This window comes from Sparus aurata, chromosome 14 (assembly GCF_900880675.1).
Source record: "Sparus aurata chromosome 14, fSpaAur1.1, whole genome shotgun sequence".
Taxonomy (NCBI): domain Eukaryota; kingdom Metazoa; phylum Chordata; class Actinopteri; order Spariformes; family Sparidae; genus Sparus; species Sparus aurata.
Window position 1 is genome coordinate 7,131,051 of NC_044200.1, and position 25,480 is coordinate 7,156,530.

The 25,480-nt window shown below is 41.6% G+C and overlaps 2 protein-coding genes across 5 annotated transcripts in view; one reads left to right on the forward strand and one right to left on the reverse strand.

Moving 5' to 3' along the window:
• Positions 1-1,019, reverse strand: part of LOC115595435 (sushi domain-containing protein 3) — a 37,453-nt gene extending 36,434 nt beyond the window's left edge. For 2 of the 4 annotated variants that reach the window (XM_030439926.1, XM_030439925.1), the window contains exons 1-2: positions 841-1,006; positions 1-250 (exon numbers count right to left, since the gene is read on the reverse strand). The gene's annotated coding sequence lies outside the window, so the exon portion shown is untranslated. Of the gene's footprint in view, positions 355-840 lie in introns of all 4 variants that reach the window. The other 2 variants (XM_030439927.1, XM_030439924.1) reach the window with 2 other exon arrangements.
• On the forward strand, positions 209-25,476 carry slc13a4 (solute carrier family 13 member 4). The gene is made up of 16 exons (XM_030439919.1): positions 209-331; positions 9,380-9,508; positions 12,719-12,855; positions 13,023-13,198; positions 13,938-14,001; positions 14,518-14,557; positions 14,666-14,737; positions 14,851-15,035; positions 17,352-17,471; positions 17,719-17,820; positions 18,293-18,394; positions 18,630-18,742; positions 20,344-20,456; positions 20,720-20,881; positions 22,173-22,310; positions 22,570-25,476. The coding sequence occupies exons 1-16, from the start codon at positions 209-211 to the stop codon at positions 22,705-22,707; spliced, it is 1,914 nt and encodes a 637-aa protein (XP_030295779.1). The 3' UTR covers positions 22,708-25,476.
• The last annotated feature ends 4 nt before the right edge of the window (positions 25,477-25,480 follow it).

Below are 25,480 nucleotides of genomic sequence, written 5' to 3' on the forward strand. Positions count from 1 at the left end.
CTCACGGAGACGCACACAGGTCCGCTCACCGGCCGCGGTCTGTGCGTAAAAGCGCACAGCCAAAAGAGAACTGTGCGCGCTCCCAGGAGACCGCTTCCCTCCTTCTCCTTCCAACGGCGGGCGGTGGTTTGAGACTCTGCCCCCCCCGGACTCTCACACCCGGTTCTGCTGAGTTGTTGCCGGTCCGACCCAGATCCCCGGGTCACCCATGAGGCTAGAGGCCGCAGCCAGGATGGATCTGTTCAGGAAGCTGTGGAAGGCGAGGAAGCTGATCGTTGTGGTGTTCATCCCGCTGTCCCTGCTTCCCCTACCGCTCATCCACCCCACCAGCGTGAGTACAAGCTAAATGGAATGCTTTTTCATAATCATATGTAGAGAAACAGAAAAGTAGCGACTAACAGAAAGTCGGGATTTTCAAAATTAGAGCACATTACACATTTATGGTGGAATAAAAGGGATATTACGGATAAAATTGGCAAAATAAACTTCTCAAACTACTTGCCACTATAGGGGAAATGTGTGGCTATGATTATAATAGTACTGAATAGTATTATATAGTATATTAAAAAGCCAGTAGATCATTGAGTTCTATAGAAAAAAAAAAACATTTTAAATAGGAGCTCTTATAAGAACATTATAGGGGATTAATGTACCAGTGTGTACAAGGAAAGGCTTTCAAACAGCAACTTCCTGCAGTGGTATGACGGCTCCATCGCCAAAAACTGCAACATACGTTAAAGTAACATACATGTTGCTGATTATAATGTTATGTTTTTTATTCAAAGTTAATTATTCATTAATTCATTTTCCAATAAATATATCAATAAACCATTTAAATACCTCGAAAAACATCAGACACAGCAGTAAACAAAACTTCCAGATGATCTGTTGAAGGTCCTCCTGGTTGCTGCTAATAGCTGGAGTGCCCTGATGGGATTTGGGTGTGTTGTGCATGTGTGTGTGTGTGTGTGTGTGTGTGTGTGAGAGAGAGAGAGAGAGCAGAGAATCAATCAAAAGGCACACTGTCCTCTGTTGATGAATGCCTGTCCTGAGCCGTCCAGATCATCAGCTGAGCTGTGTGTGTGCAGAGGAGATGTCGCGACATGTTGATGAGATGGAGAACAGTGAGAGAAGAGGGAGCAGCTTGACGCACATTGAGGCTCACGCTCGGTTTAATTGTTTGCCTCGAGAGCTGCTGTAAAGTGGGAGAAATCTATCTTATTGTGCCTCAGAGCTGCTCATGTTTGGAGAGTTTCTCAGACGTGAAATTGCTTTAGAAACAACCAGATTATCTCTATGTGCATAAATCCTCACAAGATTTCACTGGTTGAATAAAAAATATTGTGCCTTGAAGACTAAATGACATTAACATAAAGTGTTTGTTGGGGGATGATAATGTGCAGAAATGTTACATGTGCAGGGCTGCAACTGACGGTTATTGTCATTATTGTTTAATCTACTGATTATCTTCCCTGATAAATCGATTGTTTAGTCTATAAAATGTGAAAAAAAGATCAGAGCAATTTTTTCAGAGCCAACAATTATGTCTTCAGGCTGCTTCTTTTGTCCAACCAACAGTCCAAAACACAAAGAATCAGAAAATCCTCACAATTAAGAAGGTGAAATCAGCAAATGTTTGACAATTGGCGATTCTTCTTCTTTTGATCGACTTATCGTTGCAGCTCTACGGATGAGATTAGAATTGTTTGATGCCAAAAACGTGCCGTCTTGCTATTTATCAGATTTTCCCTAGTAGCAAGTTCCTTCTAAATCTTTCTGTCTCTAGATTAAATGTGGCAGTTTGGTAAGGGTGTCTGTCGTGCGAGTTGTACGAGGATTTTAGAATTAAGAACAGGATCACCGTGAGGCTCAGACGTGTTGTTTGTCTGGTTAAACGGCAGGTGCGGGCTGAAATTCTCTCACTTGTCAACTTGCCTCATGCCAGATGAAATTATTTATATTTATAATTATCCTGAGAAACATTTGACTGGGATTGCGGCAGGTTATCCGGTTCCAGGAACTGACAGAGATGGTGATGAGCTGAAAACCCAAATTCCCGCAATTAAATGTTCATCAGAATGTATTTTTTATAGTCCATAGTCAAAAAAAGGGTCTATTTTAGCACCAGTTTAATTCAAATCGTTTTATTTTGAAAAAAACAGAAGTTGCTCTTAAATAAGTTTTTTTTTTTAAATGTTATTGCAGGGTATTCATTTTTAACAGAAACTGATGATAATGATAATTCATGGGTAGCACGAAATGGAGCTAAGTCTGAATTTATGTCTTAAACAACAAGATTCTTTTCATTCTTAAGATAGGATTTTCTTAAAATAATATCCCGATTTATTTGAGGCCATATCGCCATATATTAACCTATATATTTTGAAATCTCCTCAGAAGTATGTCAAAAATGTAAGGAAAGGGCATCGCGATATTTTTTGACCAAATACCTCTATGCTGTTGGGGATGACTATTGCTAATTTCACAAAATAGTGGGTAAAGAAAAGTATTACCATTGGTAGAACAGAAAATGACATCGCTATACTGTAATGCAGCCTTTAAAACCAGAACAACAGAACACTTATGCCATATTGTGATTTTACAATAGCCAAAATCAGTATAGTCTTATATCAAGATACAATATATTGCCCGGTTTGAAGCTGAATTAAACTGCGTGAGCACTCACCACTGTAAAACGATATAAAAGCATGCAGATATTCATCATATCATGTATTTTATTATTAACTTAATTTTATGTTACCACATGTTGATACTGTTTTTGATTAACAGGTTAAAGTTGCACGTAACATACAACACTTGACTGAAGTATTTGAATACAGCTGTGTTTTTGTCGTAGCCGATGTTCTAGTCAATAATAGTGCGGCCACATGTTCCTGAACACACTATTATTACTTGCTAAATTAGATATTTGCCAAACAGCCACCATCTCAGACAAAACCAGCAGTGACAGGTGTGTCGAGGTGTTATAAACGAGGTCTTGCGTGTCACAGTTGTGTTTCTTGAAACTTCATTGATATTCAGAGGAACCGTCCTGTGCTCACAAGTTGTCTGTCAGCCAATCACGTTGTGGCCCAGGAGCCTTGCTGTTATGTCAGGACCGGCGGATGTTTGGCACGAGTAGGTGGCGCAGGATGAGGCCAAGAAAGAACAAAAGAACAAAAACTTCACTACAGAGAAAAAGAAAGAAACAATCCAAGCAATTAAGTTACATAATCAGCCCACCACCATGCTGGATTTTGGCCCCCACGTGGCTTCCTTACGACACCAGGGACCCCAGGCTGTGTCAAGAATGTGGCGGGGGTTCGGAGCAAAGAGTGTGTGTATGCGTGTGTGTGTTTGGAGTGGTACTGTGTCCAGCTGCAGCGGGACAGAACATCTGTTGGATGCAGTCAGGCCAGGTCAGACAGACTAAACAGAAATTCAAAAGGCGATGGCAGCTATGCAGAGTGCTAATCAGAGTCATGCCTGTGCCATTTTGGAAATATTTCATGTCATTACATTTTTAGCCGTTCTGGTGACGTGACTTGAGGGTTGGAATAGTTTTTGTCCACACTAGAATACCTCAGCAACTATTGGCTGTAGTGACAAATTTTGGACAAATATCATGGTCCCCAGAGGATGAATACTCACGACTCTGTTGATTCCCCGACTTTCCATTTGAGGTTGATATTTGTGGTTTCGAGTAAAATGGCTCCACTGTCATTGATTAGATTTCTATGAAATTTTGCACGGACATTCATGTTCCCCCAGGGATGAATTGTAATAATTTTTGACGCTCACTTAACTTTTATCTAGCTCCATCATCAGGTCAAGATTTGTATGTATCCAATCATTTGGTTTATAATTAAATAACAGCCTCTATTCCACTTTGTGTTTAATGCTAATTAGCAAATGTTGACATGCTAGCACACTAAACTGAGATGTTGAACACAGTAAACACTGTAATACCTAGGGTGACCATGATTTAAAAACCCAAACTGGGATCCTTAAGTCGTAACGCATGTTCATGCACATGCACATTCACATGTGTGTGCTTCTGCATTTTCATCAGGGACAATTATTTCAGTGGTTAGCAAACCTACCGAGTGCACCTTTGAACACCAAGGATGCCATGAATTCTGGATTTTAGTTGCCAGACACTTACGCAGGATGGATTAAGCCTCTTAGAGCTCTTTACAAAATACTATCTCTTTAGCGTGACAGCTAACTGATGGCGTACTGACAGGTTCTGTCAAAAGAGCACAACCTATGACGCTTACCTATGACTTTTAAGCTAGCAACAGCCTTGTCAATGGCTAATAGATAAAGGCACATCGAGACAAATCAGTGTAACATTCAGACGTGGTGAAAAACGTGCAGAATTTTTGTGTTGTGCCCTCTTTCCATTTCCTATGTTGGTTTTTATATATCTGTATGTCTATGTGTTGGTATAAAACACATTGTGTGTGTGTGTACATTTGTGTGTCTGTGTGCTATCTGTGTTATCTCGAAGGTTAAAAGCTTGTTTAACCTCTGCTGATTAGAGCAGCAAATATGGGTTCCAGCTGTGACCTAATCTGCCTTCCCTAAGCTACTGTGTTTATTCTAACTACCGATCATCTCCTACGCTGTCCACAGATAAAGGGGAGTTGATGAGACAATCAATGGGCCTCTCTTACATGTTAGGACATATGCTGGCTGGTCGGCTGTAGAACTGTCAGGGTTCAAGGAAAAGGTCCCTCTCATCTGACTGGTGTTTTGAGGTCATGGGGATATAACAGACCCTAATGTAGACGCACAAATCCCTGAAACCACATCAGAGAGGAACGCTGTATGCTGTGAGTTACATCTTGTCCACTTGTTTGGCTCTGGGCTCTGCTCTGTGTGTATGTTTGTAAAGCCCCTCCCTCAGTCAAACCAACAGCTTTTAATACATCAATTACAAGCAGAGAGCATTACCTATCATGCAGTCTCTTGACCATAATGTACATCCCCTGGCCCATCAGAATTCTTTGTAGCCATGGTACAACATTGATGTTCCGATTTCCCCTTCTTTGGTGTAAAATCACAATTGTCTGCCGATGGTCGTGGACTGCTGAGTCACAGAGATCTTTATGCATTCCTGCAGCATTGTGTAAAGGGAATGTATTTTTGTTTCTCCTATTTGGAGATACAAAATAATATGTGTGTTTGGATTCAGTATGAGATTGAGAGTCATCGGAGTGCATTCATGTAGTGCAGCCTGCTGAGACGTACTCATACAGAAACATCTCACCTCAGGCACTCCGGCATCACATTCTTTTCCAGCCTCCGAAAATCTAGTGAACTTTTGCCTAAATAGAAAAAAAAAATGTCAGTAAATCTGCAGGTAGGGTAAAAAAACAAAAAAAAAACCCACACAGCTCTGAATGTAAATTCTTAAAAGGAGTTGCAAACTCTCAAAGAAGTTTATTTACATTTGTATCACTGCTGGTCACTGGTTACTACACAACCTCAAATCAGGTCTGACCTCAGAGCAAACAGAGGCTCTCTTCCACTAGAATTACCAGCGTGTATTGACGTCTGCTCTGTGACACGTCTCAGTATAAAGCCTGGTTATCATGGACGTTGCATCAGCCACTTAAGTGATTCCTGCCTCTCTGCTTACCCAGCACTTTGGCTTCAACTTGCAAAACTAGGACAAGTAAAAAAGACGCACGTATGAACGTTTTTGAAAGATCTGATTGAAGCCGCAATCGTAGTGTGACTGCTATCTTCCGATAAACTGTGACCAGGAGTCAATGATAAGTGGCTGAACTGCTGAATCGGACCATCTCTGGCGTGTTTATTTAGTCACCTATGTTTGTCCTTTTTTTTTAACCTGTCCATTTGTTTCGGTTCCCTTATGCCACCTCCCTTTTCCTTTTTTTTATTATTGTCAGTGTGAATGGCAGATCAACAGTCAGATGCTTAATCTTGTTATCAGACTCCCTGATTACCTCATGTTTCCTGAGTGCTTAGACAGACATGCTGATTCAAACAACTCTTAATCAAATGGAGAAAGATACTGGCAGGCTAGCTGCTAATGAGCAGAAACAACTTTTTGCAGTTGCATACATTTTGAACAGTTCGTCTTTACTATAATGTCTTTTATTTGACCACATGCTCTCTCCTTGTAAAGTTTGTATGTGTTCTGAAAGGGTTTGCAGAAATTGTTTTTGCGATTGTAGTTTTTCTGTAAATTGTTATAAGATTTTCTTTGGCAAGGCCCTCTTTGATTATGAACCCAAACACCTTGTTCCGTTCTCGGCCTAATCCAACAGTTGTGGCTTATGCCTGGAAATGCCTCTTTGCTCTCGCCAAATTAAGTCCACAGCAAAGCATTGAAAAAGGAGCAGGGTTTGTTAGAGTGACAGCCTGTGCCACGAAAGCCAAATCGATGCCAAGCCACAGCTGATGAAAACAATTTTCACGTGTCTTCTGTTTACTCTGGCGTGGAGGTCCAGTAAAATTTCCCCTAAGCTTTGCACTATCTGGCGTGAGGAAGAATCAAGTTCATCACAATTATTTTAAATTAAAACAGTTCCCTGCTCATTCGAGGTGAAATTCCAGCCTGATCTTTTCACAGTGCCTTTGTTTCCAACACCTTCTAGTCAGATTCTGCATGGTGTAATACTGCCACCTTACAGGACTTCTGAATATTCTAGACGTTTTGGACAGCTACCCTGTGTCTCTGTGACAAATACAGCAGCCTGTTCAGATGCCCAATGTTATTAGGTTTCACAATGTAGCTTCCCCTCTAATGTCATTGTTTGGATGGGCCATACACTGGAGACTGGGGTTCAGGTCAAGAGTGCGGCCGAGAGTGTTTTTTTTTTTTAAAGGAATATTGCATAAATGAGTCAATGTACCTAAATGATGTAACCTAAATGAGTGTTATTTTAATCCAAAATATGATTTATTCCTAAACCTAACCAAGTTGTTTTGGTGCCTGAACCTAACCAAGTACTTTTGGTGCCTAAACCTAACTAAGTAGTTTTGGTGCCTACACCTAACCAAGTAGTTTTGGGGTCTGAACCTATCCAAGGAATGTTGGTGCCTAAACCTAACCAAGTAATTGTGGGGCCTGCACCTTACTATCCTTTTGTGCATAACTAACTGATCAAACTGAAACTGTTTCACAACTTTATAACGGTCAATATGTCATAGTATGTCATAACTGTCAGCAAGCTTTATTTTGCAAGTAACTGGAAGTTGCATGTGTATTTTTGCCAACTTGCTGTATTTGACAAGTTGGCAGTGAGAACATGTTGGTCCTCATTAGGCACAGAGGGATTTAGCGCATTAGGGCATCTTCTGTGAATCTTTATTGACATTAGAATTCATTTATAATTTATTTATCATTTATATAGATACAGAGCTATCCCAGAAACGATTGGATGAATTCTGTAAAGTTACCCGCGTCTTTGAAATAGCTTCAGCATTGTGTGGCCCACCAAGCATGGGCACCAGAGACTTAAACTGGCCTCGTGGCTAACTTCCAGATAGGGGCTAAAGTCCAGATGACGGTAGCATTTAGCTCAAATCACTTGGGGAGTTAAATACCTGTGCCTTGTTGTTCGCTTACAGTTGCTAATGTTTAGAAAAGTTTGGACAACCCTGATTTAGACAAGAAAATGTGTGTATGATTCTTCACTGTGTATTTGCAGACATCTATCTACAATGTCTGACATGTCCGTGGCATGTTGAGGTACTAATGTGTATTCCCTGACAGAAAAGCATCATTAGGTTTCATTAATGCACCTTCTTTGTCAGATCACTGCCCATGAAAAGGTACATGGAAATGTTAGAACTTACAATTGGATTTAATTTAAACAGTACGTGGGCCTTTTGTTAGGCACTTGGCAGGTGGTTTATCATATTAGAGTAAGTGATTTCTCTAAAGGTTTGAATGGCTGTGCGGTCTGAGCAGGTCTGGACGTGCTTCGTCCTGGAGGCCTGCGGCTTATTCTCCCCCCTCTGGGGTTATTAATTTGAGATTAGCTGACCCGTTACTGGCAAGATGTTATACTTATGTTCCTCTTACGTAAAAGCGCTACAAGCTCACACAGCATGAGGCAGAAGCGGGAACTGCATATGTTTAATACTCATGTGGGGGGCAAGTTGAATAGATGTTAAATCAAAGACCAAAAGGCAGTGGCAGCATTTCTAACAGTGCTGTGTGTGTCCATGAAAGGGCAGACACATGTCATGCTTTCGATATTCTTAACTTAGATTAGCCTAGTATGTGACCTTGGATTCTCTGCAATTTTCCAACAGTAACGACATCCTTGAATTTGGTTTATAAATGTGAAGGGTATGTTGATTAAGGTCTCAGTAATTTTAAAACAGACTTAGAAAAAAGGTCACAAGCTTCATCTTTAGTTTTTAAGGTTTGTCACTAAGCCAGCTGGGTGTTGCAAACAGAGCGGTATGAGTGGCTGGTATGTTGATATTATATAACCTTAACCAGATTAATGCAACATCAATGCGTGAATGTGTGTGCGTGTGAGAGAGAGAAAGGGAGACTGTGTGTGTGCAGCCCAGTTGGAATTCTGAGCATGACCCAAACTCCCCAGGACACGTCATGTTAATCTGACAAAAATGCATAATAATAGGGTATGATAATAATGATAATAATAGTCATATTTGAAAGAGTCTAAGAGAACATGCAATCATTTGTGTGCGCGCCCAGAAATAGCTTTTTTGGTGTGTGTGAATATATGCATATACATGTAAGTTTGTACAAATGCGATTAAATGAATGACGATATCTTTATCTTTATGTTAGCAATGATTTACCTTCACTGCATTTTAATGACAAGAAGCTAAATATTGTCAGATGATAGCGCATGGGTCCCGAGATTACCTTTAAAACCAATGTATTCCACCTCTTTTCCTAGAGATAACAACAAACCCCCCCGAGATCTTTTCCGAACCATAACCAGGTAGTTTTGGTGCCTAAACCTAACTATTTTGGGGGTGCAGCGTGTTTTAGGTGTGTCCTACGTCAATGCGAGCCTCCTTGACTCCAGCCAGGAGATTGGTTAACTTTGTTTTGCATCAAGACTGGAAGCAGGGGTAAACAGCTGTCCAAAAAAAATCTGCTTAACCCTCCGTGAAACCACAACATGTCACGTTTAGACTGGAATGAGACGCAACGTGTCACACGTAGTGAGCTTTTGAGGTGCTGGTAGGCTTATTTTTAACCTTTGGACAGAGCCAGGCGATTTCCCCCTGCTCCCAGAATTAATGATGAGCTTAGCTAAAAAGTAAGATAAAGTATTGTTGTAAATGTCTGTTGTTGTTGGTATTGTTAGTATGAAAAAGATGTATGAACCTGTGTTTTTCCCCTCTCACAGGAGGCATGCTGTGCGTATGTGCTGATGGTGACAGCAGTCTACTGGGTGTCTGAGGCTGTTCCCCTGGGTGCTGCTGCCCTGGTACCTGCGTTCCTCTATCCACTATTTGGAGTGCTTAAGTCAAGCGAGGTGAGTCTCTAAGTGTTGTTAGCCATCTTTTGTCTGAAATTATCCCTAGAACTCCCCAGGAGTTGGTGAGGTCAGTGGGCAGTCACTCTCGAGTAAATTCATTTTAAATTAAGACAAAACTAAGAGGTCAAGAGAAGAAGACTATGTAGTTTTAGTACACCTATAAGAATAAGTCTGGTTAAACAAAGGTTGACATAGTCTTGACTATACCTAATATTGAATATTGTTAGCAGAGCTAACAAAGTGTAACTGGAAATTTTCCTGATATTCAAAGCTGTGTTTAATTTGTTTTGGCTTATTTTTTTTGGCCATCTTGAAGACAGAAGAGCTATAAAAGCTGACAGATACATTGATATTTTATCAGTATTTAGCAGACACAGAGAAACATTAGCATAATGTTAAATTTCCCTCGACTTGACAAATTTTCATTCAATTCTTTGTTGTTTTAGCTGTGTTTTGGTTTACACAAATTTAAATGACTGATATCTGGCTCATTAGCCAGCTATTTGACCGTCTTTCCCTGGGCCGTTGCTTGTTAGCTGGCACTGTACTTTTAGCTGGCTCAAGGCAGTTAGTTTACAGACTGGGCTGTTAGCTGGCACTGGGCCTTTAGCTTACAGACTGGGTGGTAAGGTTGTTAGCTTACAGACTGGGCCGTAAGCTTAACTTTTTATTTTTATTTTTAGCTTTTTTGCTTAAAAGAAATGCTTCCTGCTTTGGAAACAGTGAACTAAAATAAGCTAAAATGCTCCAAAGGCTGGGTGATATTTTTTCGGAGGGTTTTGGCACTGTCAAATGTCGTACGTCTACATCTTCGACAGCCAGGTAAAACTTTTACCTGCAATAATTGCAACAGTTGCTCAAGTATTTAACTTAAAGTGGTAAGTTGCCGCCATGTTGCATAGTTAAAATTGACCTAAATCTGGTTAAGCCCATCCTGACGTTTCTCTGTTTACTTGGTGTACTGTTTACATGATATTTCTGTTTCTACATTAGGGTAGAACTCATTTGATAATTGAGGTTACCCATCCCTGATACTGTCCATCACAGCTGGTCTCAACTGATTTGTTTCTGTAAGGGACGTGAAACTTACATTTTTTAGGTTTGTGAAGAATTGATATATGGCGAGGAAAATAGGGCTCTGTTACAAACACACGTATTGACTTTGCCATCTTAAAAAGGGGAAATAAGAGCAAAACACTTTTGTTAAACCATGCAGGGCTTCAGAACAATGCATGGATCCAGTGGGACTATGTTGAATGCCGTGATATCTGGTTGTCATGGCGTGTTACTGTACTGGTAGTTAGCATCAGCTGATCAGATTACTGTATATATGGATGTAGAGTAAGTCCAGATCAGAAAGAAAATGGGTGAAAGGCCTTTCTGCGCCTTGAACTCTGAGCATATTTCACGAACTCTGATCCACTGTATACTTGTAAGTATGCAAGAGGTTTTCCTGGATGCATATTGGTTTCCATTAGGGTTTTATGATGTGTTGTTACTTAACTGTCACGTGTCAGGGTAAGCCAGAGGTGTCACCACTCAGCTGTGAAGTTTTTTACCTGTCGCGACTCTATGGCGCGTGTATGAAACCCTCATTAACCTGGTACTCATCATCATTATCCCGCCGCTGTTCCTCAATGTTCTTTCACACTGAGTAAATGCCACTCAAACACTTTGCCAACCATCACCACCGCCACCGCCAGATCTGTCACTACACCCTGGCAAAAATCTGATTGGTCTGTCTGCGGGTGATATCCGATGGCGTCACCTCTCTTTTATTCTGTCAACACAGGTTTCCTCTCCATTACACTCACCACCCTCTTCTTTGCCGTTCTTATCAGCATTACATAAAAAATGAGCTGTGCGCCTCATGTGACCAAATCGCATTGACAAACAGTGACAAAGCTGCCTGTTAACGCTGCTGTAAGCCTCTTGTGATGCTGTTTGGTAAATATGCCAGCAGAGCTTTATGCAATACTTTTGGTCTATTATTGTACTCCCAATTTTCCCCCTAAAACCCTGTCTTTTCCTGAATGAGCCCACTGGTGAGTACTGGCAAACGCCCGCATGGCACATTACCGTGTGCTGTGCGTGCAATGACAGTGCTTGACTTACTGTACGTGTTGAATCAAACAGCATCGGAACATATGGCATACTGCAGTATTGAATCTTTTGGGGAAATGTGAAACAATGGTTGTTCCATTAGACCAAAAGCCTTAACAGCTTGTTATTCCAGAAACAAGCGCTAATTGCGCCAAAGGCCCATTGTTCCAAAAGTACACCCTGGTATCACCAACATACGTAAGTAAAGTAACATAACTGATGTAGCTGAATTACTTATTAACTAAACCCTAACCCATAACCTAAGCTTGATATATTCCTATGCCTAACCAAGTAGTTTTGATGTTACCTTGATGACAAAGGTTAATCAGGACCAAAAAACTCCAGGGAAAATGGTGTATTTTTGGAACAATGGGCCTTCATAGCAGCGGAACAGTTCTAACGGGCGTCTGGTTGAATGGGACATTTTTCTGACTATTTGAGGTTTGGACCATCGGAGCAATGAGCATATGTCCCCTATGTGTACTGCAATATATTATTTAATCCTATAATAAGGAACTCTTTCAGCTGGTGTGTAGCTCCTACACATGTATCAAGCATCAGTTACTGCTTGTTGCATCTTTTTGGTGTGGACCTCAGAGTCATCAGGGTAGGGTAGAAAGCTGCTCTTTTAGGGGTTTAAAAAAAATTAAGAACTTTTTAGAGTTGTAAAAAAAAAAAAAAAAAAAAGACTTCAAATCATTACCCTGCATTCTGTATAGTTTATTTCCTGAGGTACTCAGTTCAATTCGGGGAAATGACAGAAAAAGAGAGTAAGAAGGAGCCATGTGTGAAAATGTCCGTCAGGAGGAAGGGCTGCAGGTTTTGGGTGAGAGGTCAGGAGACGCGTGCTTATACAACGCCGTAAGGCCGTGAACTCTGCGGGTGGGAAGTAGAGCAGATTAAAAAGAACAAATGGTAAACTGTAAGTGTTGATCCAAACAGAGGGGGGGAAGTAGGGAAGTGGGTGAAGGAGGGAACAGCAGAAGTTCCTCAACCCTGACCCTTGTGTCATCAACCATATTAAAAACATGGCATATATTTTTGTGTAATATAAACTTTTATTATGAAATGCGCCCCTTTGTGTGTCTTCGTGTGTGTGTTTAGGTGGCAGCAGAGTATTGTAAAGACACCACCCTGCTGCTGATGGGAGTCATCTGCCTGGCAGCCTCCATAGAGAAGTGGAACCTCCACAAACGCATCGCCCTGCGCATGGTGATGATCGCAGGGGCCAAGCCTGGAATGTGAGTGCCACACACACACAAACACACGCTTTAAACCTGTTCATAAATACATAAAAGTGAGGTCAGTCAAAAAAGTTCTTAGTCCAAAGCTCTAAAGCTTATACTGGTACAATCGCAGATAAAAAAGGATCAGACACATCAGTCAATGTCCCTGTTTCTTGTTCCAGGCTGGTGCTGGGCTTCATGTGCTGCACAGTGTTTCTGTCCATGTGGCTCAGCAATACGTCCACCACAGCCATGGTGATGCCCATAGCCGAGGCTGTCCTGCAGCAGCTGATCTGCACCGGCCTGGCTGACAGCCACAACGACTCTGAAACCGCTGAGGCCACCGAGGATGAGGCCGGTATGTCTGGATCTGTCTCCCCCATGGTTTCATCGCAGGAAGACATTACGTGCATTCTTTTGACAAAGATACAATATTTGCTGTACTAGTCCTGCTAACGATATCATGCCGTGAGTCAGTTTCAGAGGAAGTTGCCACTACTTTCTTCTTCTCACACACATAAATCATAAGAACAGTTCACAAAAGGGTAAAACTTGGAGAGGAGAAGATATTTATATTGCAAGAGAAACAATCTGGTAGATGGCTGAGTGAGATGTCATGTTTGTTGAACTGTCTTTTCTCCAAAATCCCAAATACTTCTACACTGTATTCTTGGTTGCGATCCACTATCTGCTTGACAGCTTGCCCAGTTTGAATGTTTAGGAGGGCTTAACACTCAGTCAAGGTGGCAGACGTGCCATGGAAATTTCAAAATAAAGGCGTATCATAAATATAATTAAATTAAATTGATGTATTGATCTAAATCGATGGATCATTATACCCACGCCTACATTAAATGGGGAAGTCACTGAACTATAAAAGCTTCTGTGCAAAAAAAAAAACATTTGACATCAGACAGATGTTGATAGCAATGCACAATCCACAGTAGATTGTGGAAATAAATAACCAGGATGAGGTGAAGCAGTAGTTCCAAATGGACTGTGTACCCATCTCTAGCAGAAAAATTTACAAACAGACTTCGGATGTGTGGCCAGCAGCTCTCCTGTTACACGATCATGATGAATGTTGTTGTCTGCAGCTGTTTCAGACAAAGAAGAGAACCTGGACAAGAACCAGTTAGAGCTGCTCTATCGCAACAACAGGTAAGTGTGTGTTTGTGTGAACATACTGAGTGAACTGTGTGAGGTAAACGTCAATGATTTTGGAAATTTGTCCAAATGGTCTTCCAAATTGCAATCACAATTAAATCCCGGAACACATCACAGTCGTCCTTGTCACTGCTAGATTTTTCAACTTTTGGCCTGGTGGAATTGTAGCAGGATGAGCACAAGGCTGGCGGCATACGTTAAACTACATTTTGCAAATGTGGCATGGGTTAAGGTTTTAGAACCAGCATCGATGCTCCATATGCCTTCTATCACGTCAGAGAGATTCTGTCTGAAGCCCAATCTGACTGCAACTTTTCTGGCATGTTTACTGTGGCTGATGAGACACTAATTTGAAAAGGTTTCTAGAACAAAAATATCTTATTGTTCAGTTCAGTTGCTGTGTTGTGTTGTTTCTTTTAATTTAAACACTTTTCAAACATGGGACTAATGCTGTCTCATGCATGTGGTTTTCTGTATTGTTGGTAACCCTTATTCTTCTCCCCCACCCAGCAACGACTGCAGGAAACAAAAGCTCTCTACACTAAGTGAGGTGAGACCTGTTGAGGCTTTATTTCCAAGTGGACGAAAGTCAAACGATTAGCAGCAGAGCAACAGAAAATGTCACACTGAAGGGGAGGTCTTTTTTCTTTGTTCTCAGGTCCAGCCTGTGGAGTCCAATGGTTTGGGTTTAAGACCAATCTCCAATCACACCAATGGACACCTGCCTCAGGTAAGGAGCACACTCCAGACTCAGAGTATTGGAGGTTAAAAAAGGCGGATGTTCGAGGAAACATCGATTAGGAACCGCCATTTAAAGTCGGTATTCTCCTCACTCTATCGTAGGTTGCCATCGAAATCCCAAACGTGAAGCGGGTGAAGGCCAGGAGAGACTCCCAGTACCCCACCAAGAGGGACCACATGATCTGTAAATGCCTGTCGCTCAGCATCACCTACGCCGCCACAATCGGCGGCCTCATCACCATCACCGGCACGTCAACCAACCTCATCTTTGCTGAGCAGTTTAACACGTAGGTACACATGCGACCATGCAATAACTAGGAATAAATATTAAAGCAGCTTTAAAATCTGGCATCAGGCAGGTATTTTGGTTTGGTATTAGCTCAGGACGCCTGTAGGCACCATCTCAACTTTCAGCACATTTACAGCCTGATTGATTTCTTGGCTGCCGTTCTGGACGGACTGCAAGGGGTTCATGTCAACTCGGTGTCTGGGGGGGCAGGCAGGATCCGAGATCAAACTAATCAGCCCCCACAGCCCTGACAGAGCCGATTTCCTCCAGCCGCAGCGCTAAGCCCGGCAGAATGGCCTCCTTCATGTCGCAGCTTGTTGGACAAAGGTCAGGTTTTGATTCTGTTTGTGTGTGCAGTCTAGTAGTAGGAGCAGCGACCAATCCAAGATGTGATATGACTCCCAAATAATTACACCACTGAGTTTGAATTTTTACTCAGTTTTTTGTCAAATAGCGTGAGGTTGACTTCTGTAAAAGTTGTCAGTGCGTGGTGTGTAGGTGAAATTCTGTGTCTAATCCATTCGGCCAGTATAACTTGCTGCTTATGTGGACCTTGTCCATCTTTATACCATGCCACCGGACTTCTTCAAGGCTTTTTTAGCAGTAAACCTCAAAGCAATCCTCTAGCATAAATACAAAAATGGGCTATGGACTATCACAGGAAAACAGTGTAGACTCAGTGCATGGGCTGAGACAGTCATTGAGCTCGCATGCACTGCTGTGTCCTGCAGAAGTAGTTCATCCAGGTGATACACTAAGTTTTTAGGGAGTGGGGTGTATGTGATGTCTTTTGTTCATTTTCCACATTATTGCTGTTTGCACGCATTTCTTCAACCATAATCTCCGGTGATGAATATTTACGGCGTATACCATGATGGAGTGCTCAAAATGATTACAGTTTGAAAACCAAAAGTGCAGACAAAGATATTTCAGAAGTATATTTTTGCAGATCAGATGTTGCTGTGTCTACCCATGTCTACCGTGGGTAGATTTCTTCACTGTAAAACGAAAATGTATTATTTTTCTTTTCCCTCCCTTTTTCCATCTAAATCACCTGAAGTGAGCGATTGTGCTGGATCACAGAGGATTATTGAAGGGAAGATGAAGAGTTGTCTCTGCAGCGCGCTCTGTATGTGATCACCATCTCTTGGTGTCACCTTTACCCTACTTAGTGTCCATATTTCAGAGGAGAGCTCAGTGGAGCATGTCTGAGCAAACACACTTTATCAACCTTAGAGCTAGCTGTTAAGAGTTTAAAGTGCACTGAAGAAGAATGACCAGTGTTGCACTGCACACGGTCATTCTGAGCCGACTCCTGTGATGGTTTTCTTTTCTTCATGTAGCACAAAAAAAGCAAGCCTGAGTTTTCATCTGTGAAAACACTCCTCACTGCGCCTCACGCTGACAGTGACTTTAATGGTGTGTGATGACAAGTCAGGGACCACTGTGGCCCCTGCTGTCTATGAAGCAGAGCTTTCGTGGAAATCCAAAAACTATTGGTGACGGCGGTGGGATTAAATCGCTGACATGCAATAATTTAGTGGATGACACTATGGCACTACTCCCGCCACTGCTCCTCTTGTGCTTCATCCCTCAAAGGAGTAGACTAGAAATGTATGTTTAACGTGAAAACTAGGTATTTGAGTTTCTGTTTGTTATGGATGATTTTCTTTTGCAGATGTCAATTATGTTTTTAACAGTAAATGTTGTTGTTATTGTATGACGTTTTGTCCACCTGTCCTGGAGTTTAACAAACCAGGTCATGCCACGGTTGTCCCTGCTGGTCTTATCGTCACAGAGCGTGACTGTCACACTCGCCTCTTATCACCGCGGAGATTCAGCTCAGCTGCTGCACAGACACGCAGATGTGAATTGCAACATGTGTCGGTCAAAGCAAACACATGAGAGCGCGGCGGGGTCAAGGTAGACAGCTGATGGGGGGAAAAATGGCTATTTTACACTCCAATAAGGAGCCATTTTTATCAGCAGAGGTGCTGTCAGTGGTCAATAAAGACTTACAGTGTGTTCTTTATCTGTGGTGGTCACAAGGGTCAGCTTTTAAAGAGACTGCGTGTGGTATTTAAACATCAGTACATCACACATTGGCTTATCAAATCAATGTGATCGCTAGAGGTGATTCGTGGCACTGTGCTACTGTTTATCTACATTAAGACCGCAAATCCCATCAGCCCTCTTCCTTCCTGCTGTGACAGCCGCTTCCAACCAACATTGTTAGCAATAAGTGTTCAAGGATAACAACCTACACACGAGAAGAAATCCTAAAGTAACTCTCTTTATCGTTTTGTCATGCCAGTCGTTATCCAGATGCAAAGACGATCAATTTCGGCACGTGGTTCATCTTCAGCTTCCCCATCGCCATCATCATGCTGGTCCTCACCTGGCTCTGGCTGCACTTCCTCTTCCTCGGCTGCAAGTAAGTGTGTGTGTGTGTGTGTGTGTGTGCATATTGTGCATATTTTCCAGATTGTGACCTACTGTGTGATTGTGCTGGACATCTTATCATTATCGACTCACGATAATCCCTCCGTCTGTGCGTCGTTGAGCCGTGACGCCTTTTGGTGTCCTGTGGCTGCAGGGTTTGGGAAAAATTCAGTGCGTCAAGTCACCGTGTGGTTGATGTTGTGCTTTTTTGTTGCGTGTGTGTGTGTGTGTGTGTTCAGCTTCAGGGAAACGTGCTCGTTAAGTAAGAAACGCAAAACCAGGAGGGAGATGATGTCAGAGAAGAGGATTCATGAGGAGTACACAAAGCTGGGACCCATCAGGTGTGTATACGTGTTTGTGTGTTGTGTGTTGTGTGTGTGTGTCTGATGACAGGACTTTTGGTTTTATTCATGCAAATTTGGCGACTTTCAGTCCAACCACAGTGGAAATCACAAAGGAAGACCATTTTGAAGTGGTCTTAGTTGCAGAAAGTCATGGAAAAATTATTTTCTTCAGTACATCAGGGTCATTGTGTTACTCTTGTATGCAAATGCAAAAATGTCCAGCTCTATATTCCCATTGTAGATATTTAAAAAACTTGAAAACTTAAAAACCCTTATTTTTGTATGATAAAAGTCCAAATTTGTTTGGAAATGCATCCAATTATACAACCTGCGTGGAGGATTTAATGACCTAAGATTTGTGGCAGTAACCTGCGTGTAGTGTACGTTACTCACACACCCAGACGTGACAGGTTGCCACTCATGTAATTGTTGTTGCGTTTGTGGTTTTCTGCGCACGTGTGTGTCCCAGCTACCCGGAGGTGGTGACCGGTGTTTTCTTCATCCTGATGACTCTGCTGTGGTTCACCAGGGAGCCTGGTTTCGTACCCGGCTGGACGTCTCTTTTTGAGAAGTGAGTACCCATGATGTTGGCGCACACCCCGCCGCAACAAGCGCTGGTGATCAGACAGGTGTGACTGAGTGGCTTTAGGTGGCCAGAGCGGTTTGTCAGACAGAAATACACAAACACACACTGTGACACACACGGAGCACGAAGACGCTGTATGCATGCAGAAAAAATCAGTGCTGTTAGAAAAGCTTACAAGCTTACAGTGTTATATATTACATGTGGGTGTTTTCCTTTTCAGGAAAGGCTACAGGACCGATGCAACAGTCTCAGTCCTTCTGGGCTTCCTGCTCTTCCTCATACCTGCCAGGCGACCCTTCTCTTCCTCATCCTCCTCCAGCTATAGAAACACAGGTCAGGACCATGAGCTCGTACAACTAACTGTGCTATATTCAGTTTATCTGCTTGGGGCACCAGACGCGTTGGGTTTGACATATTGCGCAACATAAAGAGGGTCACGGAAGTTGTTCAGCACTGCAAATCAACCTGAGTTACCATTCATGTATTAACTGTGAGGGGGCCAACATCACATTGTGGTTGTTATAGTTTGCGCTCATCTAGCACTCAGAGAGGTTTTTATCAAACATTAGAAACACAAAAGTAAGTTTGGATTAGTCAGAAAATAATGTAGAAAAAATCCCACTAAAACGCAATATTAGCTGTATATGTTCATATTCGTAGCTTCATTCATCATCAGAGAGAGAGATTTAACTCTCTGTCCACTTCAATTCAAAATGTCAGTCACAACCATTGTGATTTTCATTTTGATCCCACAATCCCACAAGTGTTACGAGCCTGTGTAGGTTAATTCATTGCCTGTAGGCTGCAGGTTCACAAGGTCAGTGAAACCTGCTTAAACTGAACAGCAGTTGGTGTTTTTTCACGTTTGTGCCATAGTTTGTAAAACACTGGAAAATTTTGTTCTTTATTGTATTTTGCTGTGCTGCTCCACAAAATTTCCGTTCCAGCGCCTAAACCAAACACAGTAATCTCTAAGAGGCAGTTCAGGCATACAACAAGCTGCAAGCAATTCCTCTTTCTACAATTTGTGATGTTTAAGATGCAGGGAGGTACACAACAACTGGAAGCATTTTGTTCAACAAATGCACTTTTTTGCAAAAGGTTATCTAAGAGGTCATTAGCGTAAATCTGCTGCTTTACAGTGTCAGAAAATAACTGATAACTAGGGGGTAACTGGGTTTAAAGGTCCCATATTATAGAAGGTGAGATTTCCATGTATTTCTGATAATAAATAAAAAAATAAAAGTATTAGACCACACATAAAGAAATGCACAGATATTATATCAGAAACTTTGCCCTCAAATGACCTTTTTTAGGAATTTTGTAAGGTTGTGATGTCACAACTATACAATTCTAGTTAAAAATAGTGGGTGGTGCCTGCTCAGGCGTGTGAGAGCTGACCAATCAGAACAGACTGGGCTTTTTAGGAGGGGTCCTTAAAGAGACAGGCACTTACATGGAACATTCAGAGAAAGGTTGAATAGAGGTGCTGCAACAATGGACAGTATGAGAAACATATTGTGTTTTTGGAACAATAAAGCATGTAATCATTTAAGTAGGAAACCTTCATAAAATTAGGAACATGATAATGAGCTTAATATGGACCCTTTAATTGAGCTCTCCCTTTAAAGAAATTGCTATTTTCTCTACAATCAGTGCCAGATTACACACTGGTAGTTGTATTCTGGAAACTTTGTAAGACGTTTATCAGAAATTAGCTATAAAATAAAGCATTGAGAAGAATGTCTTTATCATTTATTGCTAATTACCAACAAAAAAAACTATACAAAACTAGAATTCACAATCTTTTAGTTGGAGAGTACAAATGATGATGATGAAATAGTGACTCATAGGTGTGATGCTCATTAAATTGTAAATGTGCCTATTTGGATTCCTGCTGTACTGACATGTTTTCTGCGGTTTTAAACCATCAGATGATGATGACCCGCTGGCCCCCATGATCAACTGGAAGGACTTCCAGAGACTGATGCCATGGGAGATCGTCATCCTGGTGGGAGGAGGCTACGCACTGGCAGCTGGTTGTAAGGTACGACGCTTCAGATTATCTACTGAAGGTCAGGAGAGCTTCTAGAAGCAAAGCTCAGATGGTCTGATTTTTTAAATGTCCAAAGTATACATACAGCTAATCTGTGACTGTCTGTCTACACAACTCGGATGTTAACGACTCGAGGTCAAAGCTACAGAGGTTCAAGTAGACATGATTGCAGCTCGAGGGAGAGAGACTGACTGAAACGTTTGTGGGTGCTCACACGTGTGTTTTTTTCTTTATGTGCGTGTGTGTGCATGCAGGTGTCAGGCCTGTCAGTGTGGATTGGCAGACAGCTGGAGCCCATGAGCGGTCTACCTCCCTGGGCCGTCACCCTGCTGGCCTGCCTGCTGGTGTCGGCAGTCACAGAGTTCGCCTCCAACCCGGCAACCCTCACCGTCTTCCTGCCCATCCTGTCAGCGCTGGTACGACACCCACTCCCTCACACACTTACAGCTAGAGGCGTCAAAGAGGAGCGAAGAGAACTGAGATGAGATTCAGTCTCGATTAGCTGAAGCATTGATTAATCATGTGAAGAATGCATCCAACATTAAAGGCCTTCCCTTTAGTGTTGGATGCATTCGTCACGCGATTTCACTGATTTCACAAGAATACAATTATTTTCCAGCTTTCGTGACTTTAAGGACTTTGGAAAGTTTGGCAAACTCAATGTAATGAGACCAGAAGAAAACGTAACCACACGTAAAAACCTCAACTTGTAATTTTTAAGATAGAGTTTTTATGTGGATTAGATGAGCTAGATTTAACTTGCTATATAGTGCGCTTAAGAGATGGAGTTAGCTACTTTTCGACAGAACCAGGCTAGCTGTTTTCGGGCTAAGCTAAGGCTGGCTTTAACTTCATATTGAGGAGAGAGACATCAACCTTCTCATCTAACACTGCATTCCCCTCAGATCAGGAAGTCAGGAAGTTGTTCTTCTCACTTTGGCGCTTTCATGAGCTTTTAGGGAACATGGATGCTCCACAAAAAAGTGTTGTATTTTATTGCTCAGAGCATTTAAACAACATGTTGCCTGCTGATTTATTCATCCCGACAGATATCATGTGATGCTGGCCTATCACTGATACTGTATAGTGGTATCGGTTTATAAATTGCTCGTTGTAATAGTTAAATTCTCAGTGAAGTTTACTGTTGACTGTAACATTTTTAATACTGATGTCATTTTATAAACTTTTTTAACAATAAACTTTTTATAAAAGTTTATTGTTAAGCTGCAAAATATCCCGCCTTTATTACGTATTTTTTGTTTGACAACTGCTTTTTGAGGGACCCTTTCAAAATATGTGCGTATATTGGCTGAAATAAGAGTTTTCTACCCACTAATATCGGTGTTGGCAGCTCCTCTGGCTTCCCCCATGTGGATTGTTGTTTTCTTCTCTCAGATTATTCTCAGACAAAGCTAATGGCATGTGCATGTGTTAGCAGGCGGCATTAATATCTCACGCTCTTGTGTCGGTGCAAGTGCACTGAGAAATGTAAAAGTGTTTAATTAATTTAACAGTCTCCCTCTTATTCTTCTTCTTCTTTTCCCTCCTTCCCTCGCCTTGTTTATCTTTTTCTTCTCTTTCTCTCTCTCTGCAATTTCCTCCCAATTTTGTTTTGCCTTAATTTACTATCTTACCTCCCACTGTCTCTCCTTTTCCTTCCCTCCCTTCATCCCCTTTGTTCCTCTGCTTCTACTTCCCTCCATCCAGTCAGAGACGCTGCAGATCAACCCCCTCCACACTTTGATCCCGTCCACCATGTGCGTGTCATTCGGGGTCATGCTTCCAGTGGGGAACCCCCCCAACGCCATTGTCTTCAGTTACGGCCACGTGCAGATCAGCGACATGGTACGACACGCACACACACACACACACACACGCAGACAAAATCACATGCTCTTTCTGCACCTGCATCATCAAAAGGCTCAAGAGTACAACGTGTCACAGTTGTTTTTGCGTAATCAGAGGGATGAAGAATTGTCTGTAACTACTCTTGGTGAACCAAACCACAAAATTCTGATACGTCATTATAAAGTAAATTGATTCCTAAAAATGATATTTTTTTAATGTACATGCTTCATTCCCCTTTTCTTTTCCTCTTCTCCAGGTGAAAGCAGGCTTCGGGGTGAACCTGATCGGCGTGGCGGTGGTGATGTTGGCCATCACCACGTGGGGCGTTCCCCTCTTCAACCTGACTGAGTTCCCGGCCTGGGCAGTGGCCAGGAACGTCACCGGGATCTTATAACCACCGCTGGGTGGATGAGAGGCGATGAATCAGTGAAAGACAGAGAGAGACGGGGCAGTGTTTCTGTGAGGAAAGACATCGAGAAAATGACACGTGTTAAGAGGACAGCTTTGAGTAAATCCGCCTCTTAGGATGAGTGAACTTGACCCGAGGAAAGAGGATGGATTGACGGAGGAGAAGAAGAGGAGAGCGAAGAGCTATTACCTGTTGCTTACATGTAATAATTAGAATTATATATTTTTTGGCCTCTAGGGGGCGTTACAAGGAATACAGACTGCCTTTGTCAAAGTGGCCACTGTGCGGAGCTCTGATCTCCAGCAGAAACTTGTTTTTTAAACCTCCGTTAATGGCGTTTAACGGAGATCCTGTTTTCACCAAATCACTGAAGAAATTACTAATAAGCTGCACACATATTTTTGATCGAGAGCTGATATTTTGTTTTTTGATTGATGTTAGAAACAATGATAAGTTTTAAGAGGCTGCCTGGAAAGTCTTACCAGAGCCACATCATGCCTTAATAATCAACTACATGGCCACTGTAAAAGCTCCTTTTCACTGCATGCCTGCTGAACTGCTGCTGCACTCGTATTGTATTGGTGGCCTGGTGACAGGTTTTGCTAAGAGGATTTTAAAAGTAGTTTGGATGTATGCTGTCCAAAAGACAGAGCCGACTGAACTATTAAAGCAAGATGTAATGCATGAAAGGGGCTTCTACTGTAGCTATTAATGTACTGTATACACAGAGCTATGTATCCACTGTCTGTTTTTAAGAGCATATATGATCTGTTTATCAAGATATAAAAGCATTTATACTAAGAGTTTAGTTACAATTTGAAAAGTGTATACATTATCCATGAATGTTCTTTGCTGCTATCTGCATTGCTTTACAAATCTAGGCCTCTTAATGTCTGCCTGATGTCTTTACCAAAGTTGCTCGAGCCGATTTTGTTTCCCCCCAATCACACTTTGATCATTTAAAGCGCCTTGCAGGACCACGAGTGCCTTCCCCACAGTACTGCCTGTCGCGTTCCACTTTTAGCATGACTGCCTAACCCTGACAGTGTAACTGTGCAGCAGCTTGGTTCACTACAATTCTACAGTGCAGTAGAACGCTTTTTACTGTCCTTTTTTCATCTACATCTTCTGGTGCTTAAGAATGTAAACTGTACTGTATTTAAGGTGTAGGAAGTCAGAGTACTTCGTATTTTATGCTGACTTGATTTCTCTGCCTTCCTCTACTTGTAGCGTTTCCTCACTGTATCTGCAGTATGAAAGGGTTGTAGGCTCAAGAGATTAGGCACTCCTGCCATTTTTCTGTGTATTAGAAACAAGGCCCCTTAACTGATCTCCCCTTGAAGGTGCACGTGTGAGAAATGGCCTACTCTCAAATTCATATGGATAGGGTGCGGCTTATAACCAGCGTGACCGCAAAATGCTGCTATCTGTAGATGCTGTTAGCTAGTTAGCTCAGCACGTCTTGCAGCTCGCCGTCTGGACTGGGAGCTGGAAGTGGTATTACGTAAAAGGACAGGCTGGGGCTAACTGGTTAGCACTATTTATTTAGTAGATATCTCTGCTAGACAATACATAGATGTTTTTATATGATGTCAAAACTTCTATTTCTTTACATTTTATTGACAATTTTAGTTTATATAAGTTTAGTCAATGTTTTTAACAGCATTTCTTAATTTTCTTGACATATTGCACCTTTAAAGGTGCACTATGGTCACAATTTGGCTATGTAGTCCTATATTCTTGAACTGAAGGACTTCTACATGTGCAGTTTGCCCTCGAATTACAAGCCTGTTTTGCTCTAATGTCCACAAATGCAAATGTAAACATGATATGTAATACACGTAAAAGTAATGTTGCCTATTCCTGAGCTCTGTCTCTTTGTTTGTTTATAGGCCTGTAAAAGTTTGGATAGTGCACCTTTAATCATTTGATGTCTTCAGTCTGTTAAGAACTTCCGAAACCAAATTCTAAAGTTAAGAAATTTTGGAAAACTTTACCAGCTGAGGTAAAGAGTTAACTAAAGCCTTAACTGAAACGTTTTAATGGATCCATAGCTACAGTAATTATCGCAAAGAAAATATATTTCTATTAAAATTGTGACATCACCATGCCAAGCTACAGGATGACCATATTTGGTCCGCATTTGTTGTCACCTGGGAGGCGAGACTTTTTTCCTGGCATGTGAACACAGAAAGATTCGGGAGTCTTTGTTGAACGCAGCATCCAAAGCCTTTAAAGACGAGAGACAGAGTGAGGTAGCACAGGGTTGTATGGTACAGTAGTTTGTTCAATCAGCTGTCAAATCACATTAACTGTTGTCTGGTGGTGGAGAGGTTTATGTAACATTCACTGTACTGTGCAAAAATATAAGATGTGCTTTATATTTTTACACAAATTTTAAATGTAATTTGTGACTTTTTTTTTTTTATATCATTGCACCTTAAGTGTAGGTCTTAGTGTAGGCCGAATCAAAAAGCCTACACTTTTATTTTGTAATTTATTCAGTTCTGCTGAAGGTCTCCTACATCATACATTGATGGTGTTGCAGCAGTGACCTTTGACCCAAGGGCCACACACTTTGTAAATACATACAGATTTGTAATATAATGTGCCTTTACCTTTTTCCAAATGAGTGTAATATTCCTAAATTATGTGTTACACTTTGATGTTGCATTTATATCCAACGCAGACAAAAAAATAGAGTTAGGATGATAAGACATTATACGTGTACGACAATAAAACAACTAAAACCAATGAT

What these genes read in the sequence shown, in the direction of transcription:
- slc13a4 (XM_030439919.1), top strand. Translation starts at nt 209, where the DNA reads ATGAGGCTAGAGGCCGCAGCCAGGATGGATCTGTTCAGGAAGCTGTGG. An exon ending in AGCTCTCTACACTAAGTGAG is followed by an intron (nt 14,558 to 14,665) that starts GTGAGACCTGTT and finishes CTTTGTTCTCAG; the next exon opens with GTCCAGCCTGTGGAGTCCAA. An exon ending in ACAAAGCTGGGACCCATCAG is followed by an intron (nt 17,821 to 18,292) that starts GTGTGTATACGT and finishes TGTGTGTCCCAG; the next exon opens with CTACCCGGAGGTGGTGACCG.